The sequence below is a fragment of the Solea solea genome, chromosome 19, assembly GCF_958295425.1.
Source record: "Solea solea chromosome 19, fSolSol10.1, whole genome shotgun sequence".
NCBI lineage: Eukaryota > Metazoa > Chordata > Actinopteri > Pleuronectiformes > Soleidae > Solea > Solea solea.
The window spans coordinates 1,101,031-1,120,053 of NC_081152.1; the positions used below are offsets into that span (position 1 = coordinate 1,101,031).

Genomic DNA, 19,023 nt, shown 5'->3' on the forward strand with positions numbered 1-19,023 from the left:
ATCGTCTGTGATGTGATGTGAGTAACATCAGTAATTCAAATGTCACAACTGCTGCGTCACATGCAAATACAGACGCTCAGCAGCTGCACGGTGTAAAAAACCTGCTCTATGATCTCAGTTTAAAGTTAAAAAATCACAATCTCACAAAGTGCAGGTAATTTCAGCCACACACACACACACACACACACCAGACCAGTGGGATTAATACAACTCTTGGAAAAAGGGATTGATTACTTAAGTCAACTGTCACCACACCCTCAGCACCGTCTGCTGGATTTACTTGAACTCGCCGCCTTCCTCAAACACCAAACATGTTTAGACAATCAGCTCCAGGCAAATCAGATCATCATCTCAGCCTCTTTAAATCTGACAAACACTGCGCGAACACTGTGTCGCCTTCTCATACAAAGGCTTTCTGATGTAACAGCAGCACATTAAGGGACTTCATTTGGATGTGTGACGGCTCCGCCCCTTCCTCTGATCAATACACACACACACGCGTTCTTTGGACAGACTAAGCAAAGACGTTTCACTAACCCTTAACTAACCCTTAACTAACCACAACTAACCACGAAAACTGCCGGCTGCGTTGGAGACTGAGAAGCGCACGGCGCTCGCCATCCACTCAAAACAGAACGTTAGCTACTGCTCTCTGTTGTTGTGTTTCTGGTCCAGTGTTTCTAACGTCACTAGTTGTTGCAACAACATGTGAAAAAAATAACACAAAGTTTGCTCGGCCAAAAAGAACGTTAATCTCACGATAAAAAATGGGTTTGTGTTAAAAACACGTTTGACTGACAGCACTCATATTTATTAAAATGATGTTGGCAGTGACAACATCAACATCAAGGTTTGGTGAAGGAAACACGGACTACGTTCTCACACCACTGACAATTAGAAATCTCTAACGCCCAGGATGACGTTTATACAATACTTTCTCTAGGGGGCAGTGCCGAGCACCACGATGGCGACCATGGCGGGAGATGTTCTTTTTCCTTCTTCCTAATCCAGAATACGGAGAAACACAGGTGGATTTTGTAAGTCGTCATATTAATGGAGAATTTTACCGATGAGATCTTAATATTTCTGTATGTCCACCACGACTTCTGACCACTTGCTTCTCTGGATGACCTCTGGAATCATACATGTCACGTCTCACAGCGTCAGTACCTGAGATTTATTGTATCAAAAGTTATTTTCTGATATAAAATGTACTTAAGTATTACAGGTAAAAGTAAAAGTATTTAAACAAAGTGAGTAATTACAATTTTGAACATGACATTTATTGTGGCTTCTTAACAATAAAAGCATCATAATAGGTACAGGCGAACAACTTTAAACAACATTAAAATGAACCTTCTGTAATGAATGGTGACAAACTCTCTCTCTCTAAACCTCCCTGTGTCTGTTTGTAGCTTCTAAATCTGCGGTTTATCTGCCTGAGCTCGCGCTCTGAAACCCGGCGTCCGGAGAGTACAACAGGAACCCGGAGACAGGAGACCACACACCCGGAGACCAGAGCCTCGGTGTCGGACACGGTAAACAACGAGCCGCTGATGTGTTTTAAGTCCACTCGGTGCCCGAAATCTGTGGCTAACAGCTAGCGGCTAACAGCTGGTGCCTACTAGCGACGACAAACAGGCGTTACGTCACGAGTAACGAAGATGGTTAAGGGAAATGTATCAGAGTAAAAGTAGACATTTTATTTAGGAAATGGAGTAAAAGTCAAAGTTGTCAGAAATATAAATAACAAAGTAAAGTACAGATAACAGTAAGTACAGTAACAAAGTATTTGTACTTCGAGCGTCTGAGAGTAAAAGTACAGGTTTGTTAGCAGATATACCGTCTCAGTTTTCTATATGTTGGTGATAAATATTAAATATGAGCTGCTTTATCTGTGATAAAAGATACAAAAGTTCAAGTTCATTTGATAATGTTTTCATGTTTCTTCACTCACACTGTTTCACTGACTGTCATGTAGACTTTGTAAAGGTTTGTATGTCGAGCTCGTCTTCTAGCTTGTGTCTGAAACAATGTTTCAAATATGTTTTTAAAGTCCAAAAAAAGCCCAATTATACAAATCATATAATTTCCTTTGATTCCTTTGATATTTTCCACCTCCTTCTAGCTTGAATATTTGACATATCTTAATATTATGAGTTTATTTTTACGTATGGAAAAAAGGCCGATGTGAGGCCGAAATCAATGTCTGAACAGAGGGACAGAGAGAGAGCAACATGTGCATGTACGGTCTGGCAAACAAATCTGTGAGCTTTATGCAAAATGTGTTGATATTACTGTGGCAACAGGGTCTGTGTTTTGATCCTGAGTGACAGTTAGACCTGCTGCTGCTGCTGCTGCTGCTGCTGCTGCTGCATCCTGGTGTGTGGGGGCAGACAAATCAAAACACAGGTATAACCAACAGACATGAGGCTCATGGTGAACAAACAGGACACAGGTCCTGGAAGGGGAGGGGCAGAGGTGCTGTTGGTGTTAGCCTGAGGAAAAACAGTGTTCACCTGTAACATTCTTCCAGGTAAACAGGTGCAGGAGGGTTTGATTCTTTGGATTTATTTTCAAACACAAACGTGAGTCAGAGAAGTGATGGATGACTCGGCTGCTGCTGCTGCTGTTTTTTTGTTTGTTTTTTTTTTCCTTTTTTTGCTCATTTGCATACGTGTGTTGCTTGAGGTGATGTTGTATCCTGAAAGTTGCAAATGTACCAGATTTAAGAAAAGAAACCAAAACTGTTCAGCTTCTTCACAGAAAGAAGAATCAGAAACACAACATGATCACGTCTTTATCTCACTGTTCTCTCACAGACTTTTGTAAACCACTCACTCTCCCACACCAAAGTCCATAGAGAAAATCAGTGATTTAAGCTGCGGGGACACAGGAGCTGCTGGTCCTCTGCTGCCTCGTGTGGTCACTTTGTGTCACTGAGGTCAATCTGAACAAAGTATTTCAAACACTGAAGTGACAAAATAAGACATTTGAGCTTCGTGATGGAGGCAGCAGATCAACAACTCCTGTGTGTGTGATGTTAAAATCACTGATTTTCTCTATGGGCTTTGGTGTGGGAGAGTGAGTGGTTTACAAACTTCTGTTTCCCCTTGGAAAAGTCTGTGTCACAGTGAGAGAAAGACGTGAAACATGTTCTTTAAATATTGTACACTTAAACTGACCTACATTTCATTCCACAAGTCTTTTGTTGAGTGGCTTTTTCTTTTCAAATGCAGAGTTTTCTGGCTTAAATATGTCACATCGTAGATCCAGCAAACAAAACATATGCCTCATTGACACAAAGTTGTACTATCTCTTTAAGGTATGTGTTGTACAGAAACACTGAATATACTTTAACTTCAATGTCGTCAGGTTGTTGCCTGAACAACTCAGTCAGTGATCAGTGATCCAGCAAAACATCAGTCAACAAAAAAACTAAATCAAGACTCAGACATTAGAGCTGTTGTCAAAACAACATAACAGCAATCCAAATGCAACACTCTCCCTCTCTCTCTCTCACACACACACACTCACAGACACACACACACACAGGCACACTCACTCACACACACACACACACACACACTCACACACACACACAGGCACACACACACACACACACACACACTCACACACACACACACACACACACACACACACACACTCACTCACACACACACACAGGCACACACACACACACACACACACACAGCAGGTAACTGAGCTGAAATTTGTCTTGCAAATTGCTTCCATGCAAATGAGCCACGACCAGTTGTGTGAAAACGCTGCAGGGCCCAGGTTCAGCCTGAGGCTGCGAAGAAACACGCTCATGGAAAACTGAGCCACAGATCCTGACTGTATCCTCTGTCACATCAAAGAAACACCAGACAAATCTGAGCGCTTATTTACTGAAACCCAATGTTTTTCTCGTCTGTTCTTTGTCTTTTTGGACATACACGCCCACCCCAGGAAAAATCACTTTGTCAGTTACATGGTTTAGATTCTTTCTGTGTTCATGCTGTTTCACCTGAGCTGAAGTTCCATAAAATCTGAGCCCAAATCTAAAAAAAAAACCGTGCTGTGCCAATCTCAGCTACATCGGGCGATAGGCGGGGTACACCCTGGACAGTTGGCCAGTCCATTGCAGGGCCACACACAGATAGAGACAAACAACCATTCACTCTCACACTCACTCCTATGGTCAATTTAAAGTGTCCAATTTACCTAATCCCTACATTGCGTGTTTTTGAACTGTGGGAGGAAGCCGGAGAACCTGGAGAGAACACACACACACACGGGGAGAACATGCAAACTCCATGCAGAAAGGCCCTTGTTCCAACCGGGGCTCGAACCCGGGTCTTCTCGCTGCTACCGTGTGGCCCTAGATATTATAATAATAATAATAATAATAATTATAATAATAATAATAATGATAATATGAAAATGTACAGTAAATATACACTGCTGGTGTAGTGTAAAGATCACTAGTGTTGACACATCTTATTAAAAGAGAAACATAATAATAATAATAACAATACATTTTATTCGTATAGTGCATTTAAAGGGAGCTGAGCGATGCTTCACGTACATTAAAAGGTCATAAAACTGTCAAAATAGAAGAGATAAAGTGTCCAATATGAAAAAATAAGCAGCAACAACATAAAGTCATGATTAAAAACAGTCAGTTATGAACGACGTGTCACTGCGATGACAGCAGAGACAGCGACACATGAGCTGTCAGCACATTTCCTCTGTCAGAGTGGACACAGGAAGGTGCTGTGTGTGTGTGTGTGTGTGTGTGAGAGAGTGTGTGAGAGTGTGTGTGCGCGTGCGTGTGTGTGTGTGAGAGAGAGATATCGTGTGATTGTCACTCTGACTCTGTGCTGTGGTTCTTTGCTCCTTCGGATAAGTGCAGTGATGACGTGTAGAGAGAAAACTGCACCTATGAAGTGCTGGTATTCTGGTATTTATGTTATGTATGTGTCTTTATACATGTACATATAGTTTAATTTAAGTTAAATCATATTGAATTCCCTGTGATAAAACTGATATAAGCTCTCCAGGTTTATTAAATTAAATTAAATTAAATTAAATTAAATTAAATTAAATTAAATTAAATTAAATTAAATTAAATTAAAATTAAAAGGTATGGCTGTCACAGATTTGAAATGTTCCAGTTTCATCATTTTAAAAATGTCACAATTTATTAGAACTTGGTACAAAGTGCTTTCAATTTTGTGTGGATTCTGAAAACACCGTCCTGAGGGAGGTGGGATTTGTTGAACACATTTTATTACATGACAAAAATTTTAATTTAAATTTAATTAACTACAGTACTCAGATTATCTACAGTACTCAGATTAAACTACATCACTCATATTAACTACAGTACTTAGATTAAATTATAGTACTCAGATTAAACTACAGTACTCAGATTAACTTCAGTACTTAGATTAAACTACAGTACTCCGATTAAACTACAGCACTCATATTAACTACAGTATTTAGATTAAACTATAGTACTCAGATTAAACTACAGTACTCAGATTAACTACAGGAGTCATATTAACTACAGGACTCAGATTAAATTACAGTACTCAGATTATACAGGATTCAGATTCAACTACAGTACTCAGATTAACTACAGGACTCAGATTAAACTACAGGACTCAGATTAACTCAGATTAACTACAGTACTCGGATTAACTACAGTACCCATATTATCTCATATTATACTACAGTACTCAGATTAAACTACAGTTCTCATATTAACTCAGATTAAACTACAATTCTCAGATTAAACTACAGTACTCAGATTCAACTACAGTACTCAGATTAACTACAGGACTCAGATTAAACTACAGGACTCAGATTAACTCAGATTAACTACAGTACTCGGATTAACTACAGTACCCATATTAACTCATATTATACTACAGTACTCAGATTAAACTACAGTTCTCATATTAACTCAGATTAAACTACAATTCTCAGATTAAACTACAGTACTCAGATTAAACTACAGTAGTCAGAAACAAACAAACACTCTCTCTGTGCAGAAATCACTGGTAATCATCTTTCGTTTTGAAATTTGGGCCAGGGTTTGTGGGTGTGGCCTATTTTGACATCACACAGCCAAACACGGGCATGTACACATACAGCAGTGAGTGAGTGAGTGAATGAGTGAGGGTGAAGAGTGTGGGGATGAAATCTGAGGCGAGCAGGCTCTTCCAGTGTGAACCCAGTGATGGAAGCAGAGTGATAAGGTTATCATGTGGACCGCACGCTGTAACGGCCGGAACAGGCAGCACAGACACAGGGAGGAGCCGACACGGCCTTCACTCCGATATCACACGCCCACAGCTGCACGAGCTGCACGAGCTGCATGAGCGGAAACAAGAGACAAGGCAAAAAATATCATCAGCATCTTCACCACAGCAAACAACAGATTGTCAGTCAGTGTCTGCTGGTCCCGCCTCCTCACACCGCCACAGAACAACAACCTGCACTGACTGACTGTCTGTCTGTCACTGACTGTGTCTGACTGTCTGTCACTGTCTGTCTGTCACTGTCTGTCTGTCTGTCACTGTCTGCCTGCCTGTCACTGACTGTCTGTCTGTCTGTCTGTCACTGTCTGTGTCTGCCTGCCTGACTGTCTGCCTGCCTGCCTGTCACTGACTGTCTGTCTGACTGTCACTGTCTGTCTGTCTTTCTGTGTCTGACTGTCACTGACTGTCTGTCTGTCACTGTCTGTCACTGACTGTCTGTCTGTCACTGTCTGTCTGCCTGTCTGTCACTGACTGTCTGTCTGTCACTGTCTGTGTCTGTCTGCCTGCCTGCCTGCCTGTCTGTCACTGACTCTGTCTGTCACTGACTCTGTCTGTCTGTCTGTCTTTCACTGTCTGTCTGTCTGTCACTGTGTGGATGAAGCTCTACGCTGATGATGCACCTACTTATCTGACATGAGCAGAAGATTGAAGAATCTGACAAAATAAATCGATTCAGAGGAAAAATGAAACTGATGATGACTAATAATGTACACTGGCTATAATCGCTAACGTTGCTATAGGTACAGGAGTCTAAATCTAAATGTTTTAGTTTTAATTTGTGGACGCAGGAAAATCACATGATTTATGATATGATGATGAGTGAAACTGTGACACAGCTCCACACAAACACAACACCTTTTCCTGAGGCTGAAATGACCTGCAGGCTCAATGAGCGTCTAAAGTGTTTCAAAAACTGTATAGTTTATAAAATGCTATTTTTGGAAAAACAGGCCCCACAAAGAAAGATTATCTGAAAACCACCTTCAAGAAAATTAAATAAAGCCAACAAAATCAGCACTTCTCACGGTTTGGAATAAGACAAATAATAAAAATCCACTGAATGCCACACCTGCTCTGCAAATAACACACACTGGCTACAGATGCTAACCCAGCTAGAAAAGTGACGAGATTTCCCTCAGGAGTCAAAGCTGAACACTGAGTGAGAAAGACAGAGAATAATTAACTGACAATATGGTTTTTTTGTTGTTTTTTTTACATCACATACTTTCATTTATGACGAGTTATTATTATGACACAGCCTCAAACTAACACACATTTACTTCATCAACCTAGTTAGCTTAACAAAGACAAACAAACATGTCCACCATACTGAGACATTTTCCTGTCATATATATATATATATATATATATATATATATATATATATATATATGTATATTTATATACATATTTTTTAATAACCCATTTTAATAATAAATTAATTAAGAAATAAACAGTGATTATCAGTCATCATCTACCGCTTTATCCTCAACCAGAGGGTCGCGGGGGGTGCTGTGCCAATCTCAGCTACATGGGGCGATAGGCGGGGTACACCCTGGACAGTTCGCCAGTCCATCGCAGGGCCACACACACATAGAGACAAACAACCATTCACTCTCACACTCAATCCTATGGTCAATTTAGAGTGTCCAATTTACCTAATCCCTAAACAGTGATTAAAATTATTATTATTTTGCGTTATCATCTGCATACATGCACATTGACATTTGAAGACAGTCCCTGGAAAACAGGGACTTCAGTGACTTCAATATTTCATTAAGATACAAATCCTATATAAATAATCATAACTAAAACCTGTGGTAAAATCACTCAGACATTTTCCTTCTCATCAAATCATGAATCAGATTTTTGGGGAAACCAAATTATGTGAAATAATAAACAATGAATGATCATTAGATTTTAATCTTTAATTTTTTTGCTTTAAAATACTTGACTTAAAAGGTTGTTACCAGAAAATATGAACTTGTGTGTTTATATATAAATGAAATTATTTCAGGTTTCATCTTCATACAGGGTTCGCCCTATAATTATAAAGAATTAGCAAAGTTCAACTAAATTTATCCTTATCAGTGACAGACTGATGAGTTTCAGTTAATTTTCTGGAATCCAAATTATGTGAAATAAATAAATAAATTGAAATATCATCTGCATAACTTGATAGTGACATCCTTTCAACACTCTTCAACACTATCGTATATTATATCAGAATTAGCCGTTTTAATCAATAACTAAACTAAGCAAAGCTATGCTAAACTCATCCTTGTAGTTGAAGTAAAATTCAGAGACAGTCTGATAATTTGGTCAATATTTGCCGTGATGCTAAACAAGCTGCTGTTTAACTGAGGATTTTATTTTCCCAAATGTCAAATGTAACGCGAAAATGTCAACACACTGACTGGTATTCTGTCCACAACTCAAGTGCATCATAATCCACACTTCACCAGAACACCACGTCGTCTTCTTCATTTTAAAATAAAGTGACACGACTGTCAGAAAAGTCAGTGCACGGTGAAAATGAGAGCGTCGCTCGTTTGTTAAATCTCGTGTTGGTTTTCGCTGCTCGCTGACAAGACATGAGAAAAGAAGGCAAACTAGAATCAAAGTAAACACAGAGAGTCACATCAGACTGTAACTGCCTCTATAATAGCAACTTAAGTTCCTGGGTAAACACACGGTGACACATGTGTTGAATCGTCTCCGTGCTCTGAGGGGGTGACCGCGTGTTGACAGTTCCAGGGAGGGACAGCACGCAAATCCTCTTTACTGAGCTCGCTCTCACAACACTGGAGCCGGCTTCAAACGCTCTAATAACAACACATCAATTCAGATTCAAATGACGACATGCACAAACTTACAACTTCCGCTGGAGTGTAAACCAGCTCCTTCACTTCCTGTCAGTTTGGAGTTAAAATGGAGGTAAAATGATCGATTCAAACTCCCAGGGTGCATTGTCCTTTAGTTGTTGTTTTAGTTTCGTTCCTTCCTCAAAGTTCTATAATTGGTCGTGAGACACTCGAACTGTCTCTGCATCTTTGTCTGACAGACGACAGGAGATAATCTGGATTATTGTAAACCAGGAAGTGACCTGTGCGCATCGCTAATTAAAGTCCTGAAAGTGAATTCAGGAGAATTCACTTATGCAACCTTTAACAAACATGATTTTTTTTGTAATTATTATTCCTGCAGGCTTGACTGCATTACATTTGGTTAAACACTGCCCTCGTGTGGCCAGATGCTGAGTAGCAACAGGCTGTATTGTTTTCAGCTTAAGTTTCATTGTGTTCAAATAATATGTATGTGTATGTGTTTTTATTGTGACACAAAATTCACAGCAAGCATTTAACCTAATAATACTGGTGGAAATTAGCACTGATGTAAACATTCACATTAATGATGATGTTTTGTTTCATTTTCTATGTCTTGTTTGAGAGTTAAACAAAATATATTTCCCATTTCAATATGGTTGCACAAGTTTTGAAGTTAGACACTTCACTGTCATCGTTAAGTAGAAAAGAAAAAAAAATTTAACCAAGAGATATCAATAAATAAAAATAAATAACTATAGCTTTCTTTGTAACTCATATTTTCATGACATTACGGGATCACACAAAATCTTTTTACTTTCCTGCCATGATTATGATATTATAATAGATAAAATAATGAAGTATGTAATCATAATTAGAGTCTCTTGCTCCTGATCTACCTAAATCTACCTCTTGCCTTTGCTCGCTCTATTTACACCACTGTATTTTAACGTTTTACTGAGAGAGATCAATATTTTCTCAGCTGGTATTTGGCATTAAAATGTTTGACAGGTACAATTTACCTATCAAAAAATTAAAAACTATCCAAACCAGTGCGTGAAAAAATTATTAATTGTCACTATTTCAGTTTTTCAAAATTAAGTGTTTTTTTCTGTTCTCGCGGAACGTTATTCGTGCTTGACACGCGTTTCCACCCGCACTTATTTTGTACACGGACACACGCTCGCGCTGCCGTCGCAGTGTCTGTGTACACATTAGACGGTGGATGTTTTGGCGGGCTTTTCTTCACGCCTTCGGGTGTTAGTTGGATTAAAAACACTCTCGGATTAAAAACCCTGATATACCCCGGTGTCTCGTTTAATCTGGAGCCAGAATGGAGGAGTGTAACAAGCCGCGGCTGAACTTCATTCTGAAGGAGCTCACTGCTGTTTCCTGTCCGCCTGGAGACGAGGACGTTCCCGGAGCTTCGTCCACGGTAGAGTTGTCTGACAACAGGCTGGTGTGTGTGGAGTATCCTGCGGTGGTGAACAGCACCACCAACATGCTGGAGACTCTCGGTGGAGAAAAAGTGGTGTCTAAAGTGAGTAAACACGGGTTAAAAGTCCGCCGGGACACGAATGTAGCTAACGGCTATGGTGGTAGCTTTCGACCGACGCCCCCTGCTGTGCACTGGAGGGACTGCAGGTGGGGCGAAGGGAATGAATAAACTACACCTATTTTGGCCTCAAATAATCGTAGGAAATGTTATGAGTTAATAAAACAAAACTGCTTTTTCTATTATTGTCCAATTCAACTTTATTTGTAAAGCACTTTAAAACAACCACAGTGGACCAAATTATTATACAAATATTAAATAAAAGACCTAACGCTCCCACGAGCCATTAAAATACATGTAAAGCAAACAAAGTAAATTGAAAGACATACAACATGGATAAAAGTAACATCCAAACAATAAACCACAATAAAACCTGATAAAAAGTAGTGATTAAGAGTCTGATAAAACCTCAACCCTCCAATTGTTTTATATAAATGTGTTTTGCTCTATTATTATTATTGTCATTATTATTATTATTATTACAACATGTTTATGAGTTATTTGAATTGTGCGGCCAAAATGTGATTTTTTTAAAAAAAATTTTTTCACAGAAATGAAAAAGTCATGCAGAATTACGAGCCTTTATTCTGAAAATAGATGAGTCAAAGAGCAGACACCAGTAACATTCTGTTCCTTTTTTAAACCAAAATGTCTCTTAAATTTGCCATTTTTGTAGAATGTTAAATAGTTTATATTAGAAGAAAAAAGCTTTGTAGAAAAAAGGTTTTGCTTGATGAAGATAGGCTGTTTGGCCCAGTATTCATTTGCTTAAGAAACTATAGGCTATACGTTTGTTGACCCTATTCTCGAACAATTATTCGGGTGTTTTTTGACATTTTTTAATAATCACTACGACTGATTTTTACTTATTTACTTATTGGGCTGCACAATATAATGGGAATTTATCGTCATTGCAAAACCAACACAACGCAAAAGACGTCGACACAAACCTCGACAAATGGAGATTAAGTCTATGTTAGCAGTGAAACCGAGGTTTTGTTTTCAAAGTTTTGAGAAGTTTTATCATTAAAAGAGCAAGAATACATAAGTGATGTCTCAATGAAATAACTGCAGTGTCTTTTGGATTTGTATATTGCACTCAGTCCTGTTTTGATTTGGATTATTTCCTGATGAAGTGATAACTGCTGTGTTTTTGTGTTGAATCCACAGACCTTCGCTCACCCCAACAGACGACTGGAGCTGCGTTTCCGTCCTCAGGACCCGTTCTGTCACCCTCTGTGTGGAAACCGCTTCCCGTCCAGTAACCTCCTCCTCAAAGTGAGACGTCGCGTGCGGAAGAAAGACCCCAAGGATGTTGAGGTGCACATGGATGTGATGGGAGTCATAGCAACAACATATAAATTCCAAGGTTTGTCCTCTCTATGAACCCCTGTATATGACACAAAAACATTGTCCCCTATCAACTGCAAAAAAAACCTGCACCTTAATAACTTTGCCCAAAACTGCACACTTGCACTTTATACAGTATTCAATGTTAATATTGTTCATATGGTTGCATTTAAGATGTTTTAATTCCTTGTATAGCTGTGGTGTATGACATTACCTTTTGCACATTGTTGTAATATTTTATATTTTAATGTAATATGTTCTTCCTCTTGTATAGCTGTTTACATTTTCGACATATTTTGTATTTCATTTTTCTTAACATGTACAATATATGTTTGTTTTTGTCTCATATCTTCTATTTCTTATATCTACCCACACTACCGACCGTATCTCCCTAGTTCTTACCTATTGACCTACCTACTCACCTACCTACCCTACTGGTCATATCTACCTAGCTACCTACTAACTTTACCTACCAACCTACCTACTCACTAACCTAACCTTCTGACCTTATCTACCTAGTTACCTACTGACTTAACCTACCCACCGACCTATTCACTAACCTACACTACTGACCTTACTATCTACCTAGCTACCTACTGACTTTACCTACCAACCTACCTACTCACTAACCTAACCTTCTGACCTTATCTACCAAGTTACCTACTGACTTTACCTACCCACTAACCTACTGTACTGGTCTTACCACCTACCCCCCTACTGACCATACCAACATATTCTACCAATTTAACCTACCTACTAATCCATGCATGTAGTTCCCAGGTTCCTGATGCCGTTGTGTGGTGTGTGTTTCAGGAATGGCAGACTTCCAGTACCTGGCTGTTCATTCAGACGCAGGGAAACACTCGTCTCTGTACGACAAGATCATCCTTCGCAAGTCAGAGAACCAGGAGTTCTTTGATCAGCCCATGCCTCACTTTCTACCACCAGCCATCTTCTCTCGCCTCGACACTCCCGTGGATTATTTATACCGACCTGACGTCCTCCAAAGGTCAGTCTGTGGGAGAACTACCATTTTCAGGTTGACTTAGCTTCCTGTGCCCTTTGACCTTGTTTTGATGTTCCCTTTGGGAAATGTTTCACAAACCAGAAGCTGAAACCAAAGAACTGTGTTTTGTAAATAAGCGATTGCAACGATTACTAGATTAATGAATGACTCATCAAATATGGTAATCGATTAAATTGGTTGGAGTTTTTTTTCTTTCTTTTTTAAAAAGAATTAAAACGATTTTTCAGATTCTTCAGCTTAAATGTGAATATATTTTGGTTTCTTTGCTCCATAAAAACATTTTGATCTGTGGACAAAAACAAGACATTTGAGAACCTCATCATTTCCAGGTTTGACAAACACTGATCTACAGTTTATGACATTTTATGAACCAAAAAACATGTCGAATAATTGTGAAAATAGTCGTTAGTTACAGTCCTATTTTAATAACTGATGAATTGAGGATTTTACTCACAACCAAACATAGAAAAACTGCAGCCATTGAGATGAGCTAATCCCGTTTATTTTTCCAGATATTTTTATAGAAACTCTATATTCTTTACTGTGACAACAACAATGATGCAGCTTATGGAGAAAATAATAGTTCTGTTTCCTCTTCACTCTGTTGTCTGTAGTCTTTCGGCCATCAAAAAGAACAACTTCATCAGTCAGAATCGCACTCGTCGACCCAACAACGCCATTTTTGTCAGCTTCACCGACGCCACCGTGCCGTCGGAGTGTCTGGAGGCAGCCAAGCTCAACTGGACACGAATCAGAGTGAAGGACTCGGACAAAGAGGCAGAGGAACAGATGAGAAAGGTTTGTGTGTCTGTGTGTGTGCTTGCTATGTAACCTCACACTGACTCTGTGTCTTATCTGAAACCAAACTTTTGTGTCTAGATGTTTGAGAGTCGGCCCATCTGGTCCCGGAACGCGGTGAGGGCCAGCATCAACATCCACCCCGAGAAACTCAAACTGCTGCTGCCCGTTTTTGCCTACTACATGGTGAGCTGAGGGGTCAAAGGTCAACAGCCGCAGTATAACTAACTGTCGACACGTTATAAATAACAGAATTTAGAAGAACAATATTGCAGTGGGACTAAAATGTAGTAAAAAAGTAAATAAAACACTTTAATTTTGGCAAAACCTGAAGTTAAAACATAGAGCTGTTTGGGAATTTGGGAAATTCAATTAAAAAAATGTCCACTTCACTCCCTTTAATTCCAATGGAAACCTTCCAACTTTGAATATTCCCAGTATTTTCCTCCCCGAATTCTCACCTAAACCCAACAGGAAGGAGGCCATTTTACTTTAAACAGCCGTTTCTTATTGAGGTCAACTTCTAATTTGTTTAGGTCAGTCTGGACAAGATTAGGATTAATCTTCCCGACTTAAAAAGTCTTAAAAGGCATGAAATAAACATTTGGGAAAAGTTGTCCCTAACTAATGTGTTTTTGTTTACTGTAAAATTGGTCTTAAATTTCGCTCCAAGTGGGAAAAAGTCTTAAAAGTCTTAAATAGAACTTGCTTTTAACTGTAGGAACCCTGTTGTTGTTACACGGTTCTGCAGCTAGGGGGCGACATAGTCACAGCTAATTCTGAGGACTTCGATTTGACAGAAATCAAACTTGCAAAACGTCCATCTGCTAAGTCCACTCACCTCTATCTACACATGCGAGGATGTAATCACCTGAATAACTGGGACTCTTCACTTTCCCTAAACCTGAGTTAAACATCATGTGGCAGGTGACGGGACCGTGGAGAAGTCTGTGGGTGAAGCTGGGCTACGACCCCCGAAAAGACAGAGGGTCCAAGAAATACCAGATGCTGGACTTCAGGATCCGCTTCAGCACCAAACACGGTACGAGCCCGAGACCTGAACCCATGCAAAACATTAGGGTGAATTTAGCGGGGGGGGGAACAGGGTTTGTGCAGGTTTTTAACAGCAGGTTACATTTAAGCCTGTTCAGTTACATCTTTGCTTCATATCACAAGGAAGTCATTAAAACTGAATACTGTACATTTGAAAATAGTGGTGCAACGGATCATCATTGATCCGTGATCCGTTCGGATCAATATCTTCGGTTCGGCACACACGTGATCCGCGGATTGATTTATGAAAAAATAAAAAAGTTGTGCGCACACACAGCGTGGTCATGGCGAGCGGAGGAACGGAGGAGCTTGAACGCCCCGTGTCATTTAAATCCCCTGTATGGGAGCATTTTGGCTTCCCTGTCAAATATAATGACGAAGGAAAGCGGTTAGTGGATAAAACCGTGACGGTGTGTCGGCACTGTAGCACAAGAAAGTCATATGACAGTGGAAACACATCAAGCATTGGCCACGCATTTGAAGCGACATCATCCCGGTGTTTCACTGACAGGAGTGAAAACAAAGGCTGCTCAACAACCGCTTATCACCGCGGCATTTAAGCAGCCCCTTGCTGCACAATCAGACATCACAAACCCTATCAGTGTGTTTATATGTGCAGACATGAGGCCATATTCGGTTGTGCAAAACGAGGGCTTTAAACACATGCTGAAAGTGCTTGAGCCACGTTACGACGGTGCGCTGTCGTGCACCCAGTTCAGTGAAAATATTGTGCCAGACTTTTTTTGCTGATCCGAAAAATGATCTGATCCGTGACTCTGATCCGCGGAACGATCCGATCCGTGAGTTTTTTGATCCGTTGCACCCCTATTTGAAAAGAACATTTTTTGACATTTTATTTTACGCATGGCTGCTTCCTCATGCAGGTTATTCACCATCTGAGCTGCCAGTCAAAGCCAAGAGGAGTACACTCGACTACAGTCTGCCCATCACAGTCAACAAGACAGGTGAGTGGCAGAAAACTATGGAGGACGCAAAGTGCCAAAACTAAATAAATAAATACTCCATGAAATAATTACATAAATCTGTAATTAATTAATTTATTAAATAAATAAACACTATTACATAATTACTTAAATGTGTCATTAATGAATTAGATAAATAAATAAATAAATAAATAATTAAAAGTTAATTTAATACAAGGTCATTATTTCACTATTTAATTAATTATTTCATGGTCCTGTGTTGCAGTGCATCATTTATTTATTTTATCTGTTAACTCGCCCATCGTATTTATCTATTTATTAAACGGTATTATTTCCGTCCTCCATAAAAAACAACATGAGCAAGGTGTGTGTTCTCTTCAACATACACAACAGCTGCAAGAAGCTTCTTAAAGACATTTATTCTTATTCTCAAATTTAAGATGGAATAAAACCCAAATTTGACTGATTAGGCTTTATGTAAGACATCTATGACTATCATACTTGAAAGTAAAGCTGCAAATAACGATTATTTTCATTATCGATTTATATGACGACTATTTTCTCGATTAATCGTTTGGTCCATAAAATATCAGAAAACCTGAAAAAATGTTGATCGGTGTTCGTCTAACCTGGAAATTATGATGTTCTCAAATGTCTTGTTTTGTCCACAAACAAAAAACACAAACAAAAAAATTTACTATTAGAGCAAAGAAACATTTAAGAAGCTTAAACAATCAGAAATCTTGTTTCATCATGAAAAAAGCTTCAAACCGATGAATCTATTATCAAAATAGTTGTTAATTAATTTAATAATCGATTAAACGTTTCAGCTCTACTTGAAATCAGACATTTTTACTGTACAATTGTAGAGAAATTTAAAGTTAAAAGTCACACATTGGCACTTTTTTATCAGAAGAATTTTGGAAAACTTAAACCACTTATTTATAACAAAGAACTCATCCGTTAATTGTGCAAATAATTTGGAGATCATTTGAGAACAATCGTTTTCCTAAACTTCCATAAACAACCAAACAAGCTTCCAACGTATGATCAACTCAATCAGTGAGTGAGTGAGTGAGGAACAGAGGGAGAGAAAGCTATACAGACAACGTTCATAGAGTTATAATTAAAGCTTTTGTTGCCGTGTGATTTCCAGGTCCTCAGGCAGCCAGCGTGATGGACCTTCCAGGTCAGGAAGGAGCGAGTACCAGTCGAGAAACGGCTCCACACACGTTCCAGCTGAAGGTGAGTGAAGGTCCAGCTTCAGAGAGACAGACAGGCGTCGTGGTTTGAAGCTTGTGTTGCTGATACTGCCGTGTGTGTGTGTTTGTTTGTGTGTGTGTGTGTTTGTGTGTGTGTCGTCCCCTCAGGAGTCGGCATACATCTTCAAAGAGGGAATGTTGCCTCCTCACAGACAGATGTTTTACCAGCTCTGTGATCTGCATGTGGACAGGTACGGAGTCTGACACCATTTCTGTCCTTCTGTTTGGTCATGTCGATCCCTAACGGCTCCTTTTTTAAAACCCAGGTTTTATGTTTTTTAAGTTTTTAGATTATGATTTAACCAGTTAATTTTAGTAATGTCAAAATAAGGGACTTGAGGAGCAGTCATTTTAAGATTTTTCGTCCACTGTGAGAAATGGTATCAGATCATCAATCAAGTATTAGCATCTAAATATGCTTGAAACTGTATTTTAAATGTATTAACATAAGATGTTGCAGCTTTTAAAGCCAGGTTTAGCTGGAGTTACTTTGTGGCTCGCCAATTATCTTATAAATTTATCTTCAGGGATTATTAAAGTGAAAGTATATCTGTACTTCATAATTAACTATTAATTATAATGAATACAGTTACTCATTTAGTCACCAAAGAAAGTCCTGAGAGAGCACAAATGTCTGCTAGGTCCCCTAAATTGTGTATTCTGGATTCAGATCCCCACCAAGGTCTAATCATTCCAATACAGAAGTATTGTATTATTGTATTTGTGTGTTTCCAGTATCAAACAGGCGATTGAGATAAAAAGTGAGGACGAGCAGGTGTGTTACGAGCGGGACGGTTGGTGTGCTTTCGGCACCACGGACAAACTGAGGGACATGATGTCATCCATGATTAAGACAATCATCCGCGCGCAGAGACCAGGTGAGACATGCAGAGGCAGTGCTGTTAGTAGCAGCAGCGGCACGAGCAGTGGCGCCACCTGCCGCTCGTACCTAGTACTGCTGGAGGCTCGAGTCCCAAAATCTATACTAAAAAATATGTTCAACGTCTTCATCTCACTGTGAGACAGACTTTTCCAACGAGTAACTGAAGTTTGTAAACCACTCACTCTCCCACACCAAAGTCCACAGTGATATTAACATCACACCCACAAGAATTGTTGATCCACTGCTGCCTCCATCACTAAGTTCAAATGTCTTATTTTGTCACTTCAGTGTTTGCAATCCTTTTGTTCAGATTGACCTCAGTGACATAAAGTGACCACACGAGGCAGCAGAGGACCAGCAGCTCCTGTGTCCCCGCAGCTAAAATCACTGATTTTATCTGTGGGGATTGGTGTGGGAGAGACGGAATCCAGTTTTCACAACGAAAAAGGCTGTGTGACCGTGAGATAAAATGGCAAATGATATGTTTAAGATATTGTAGGTTTAAGAAATGACAGAAAATCATATTCACACGTTGAAAAAACCTACTTCTCTACACTGGTAGAAAGACACGACATGGCCAAGCTCTTGTTATGTTATCTGAAGATATTTTTGTCCCTCAGTGGTGCCAGTAGTCCCGAGGAGAAGCACACGCAAACGCACAAGTTTAAAATCCACACAGGGAGTTGTGGATAATGAGGGGGAGGAGGAGGAGGTGGAGGTGGAGGAGGAGAATGAAGACAATGATGATGACGATGAAGATTTTCAGCCATCGGAGGGAAGTGAAAATGAGATGGAGACAGAAATCCTGGATTATATTTAACAAAGGACTGTTCTGATGACTTGACTGTTAATATTATTGTATTTGTTTTGGTAAAATGTGAATTAAATCTTAGATATACAGTATGTGGCTTTTCTACATGTTTGTGTCTCTTTATTCAAGTTAAATATGCGCTCTGACAGCGTCAGACGGTCGAAAAGGTGAATGTGACCTCGC

At 39.4% G+C, this 19,023-nt stretch overlaps 1 protein-coding gene across 1 annotated transcript; it reads left to right on the forward strand.

The window, feature by feature from the left end:
* The first annotated feature begins 10,318 nt into the window (after positions 1–10,318).
* gtf3c5 (general transcription factor IIIC, polypeptide 5) lies at positions 10,319–18,932 on the forward strand. Its single transcript, XM_058616525.1, has 11 exons — positions 10,319–10,697; positions 11,883–12,081; positions 12,876–13,071; positions 13,704–13,887; positions 13,969–14,073; positions 14,815–14,929; positions 15,825–15,905; positions 17,041–17,129; positions 17,255–17,337; positions 17,882–18,024; positions 18,650–18,932. Exons 1-11 carry the CDS (start codon positions 10,491–10,493, stop codon positions 18,847–18,849), a joined length of 1,602 nt encoding a protein of 533 aa, XP_058472508.1. The 5' UTR covers positions 10,319–10,490; the 3' UTR covers positions 18,850–18,932.
* The last annotated feature ends 91 nt before the right edge of the window (positions 18,933–19,023 follow it).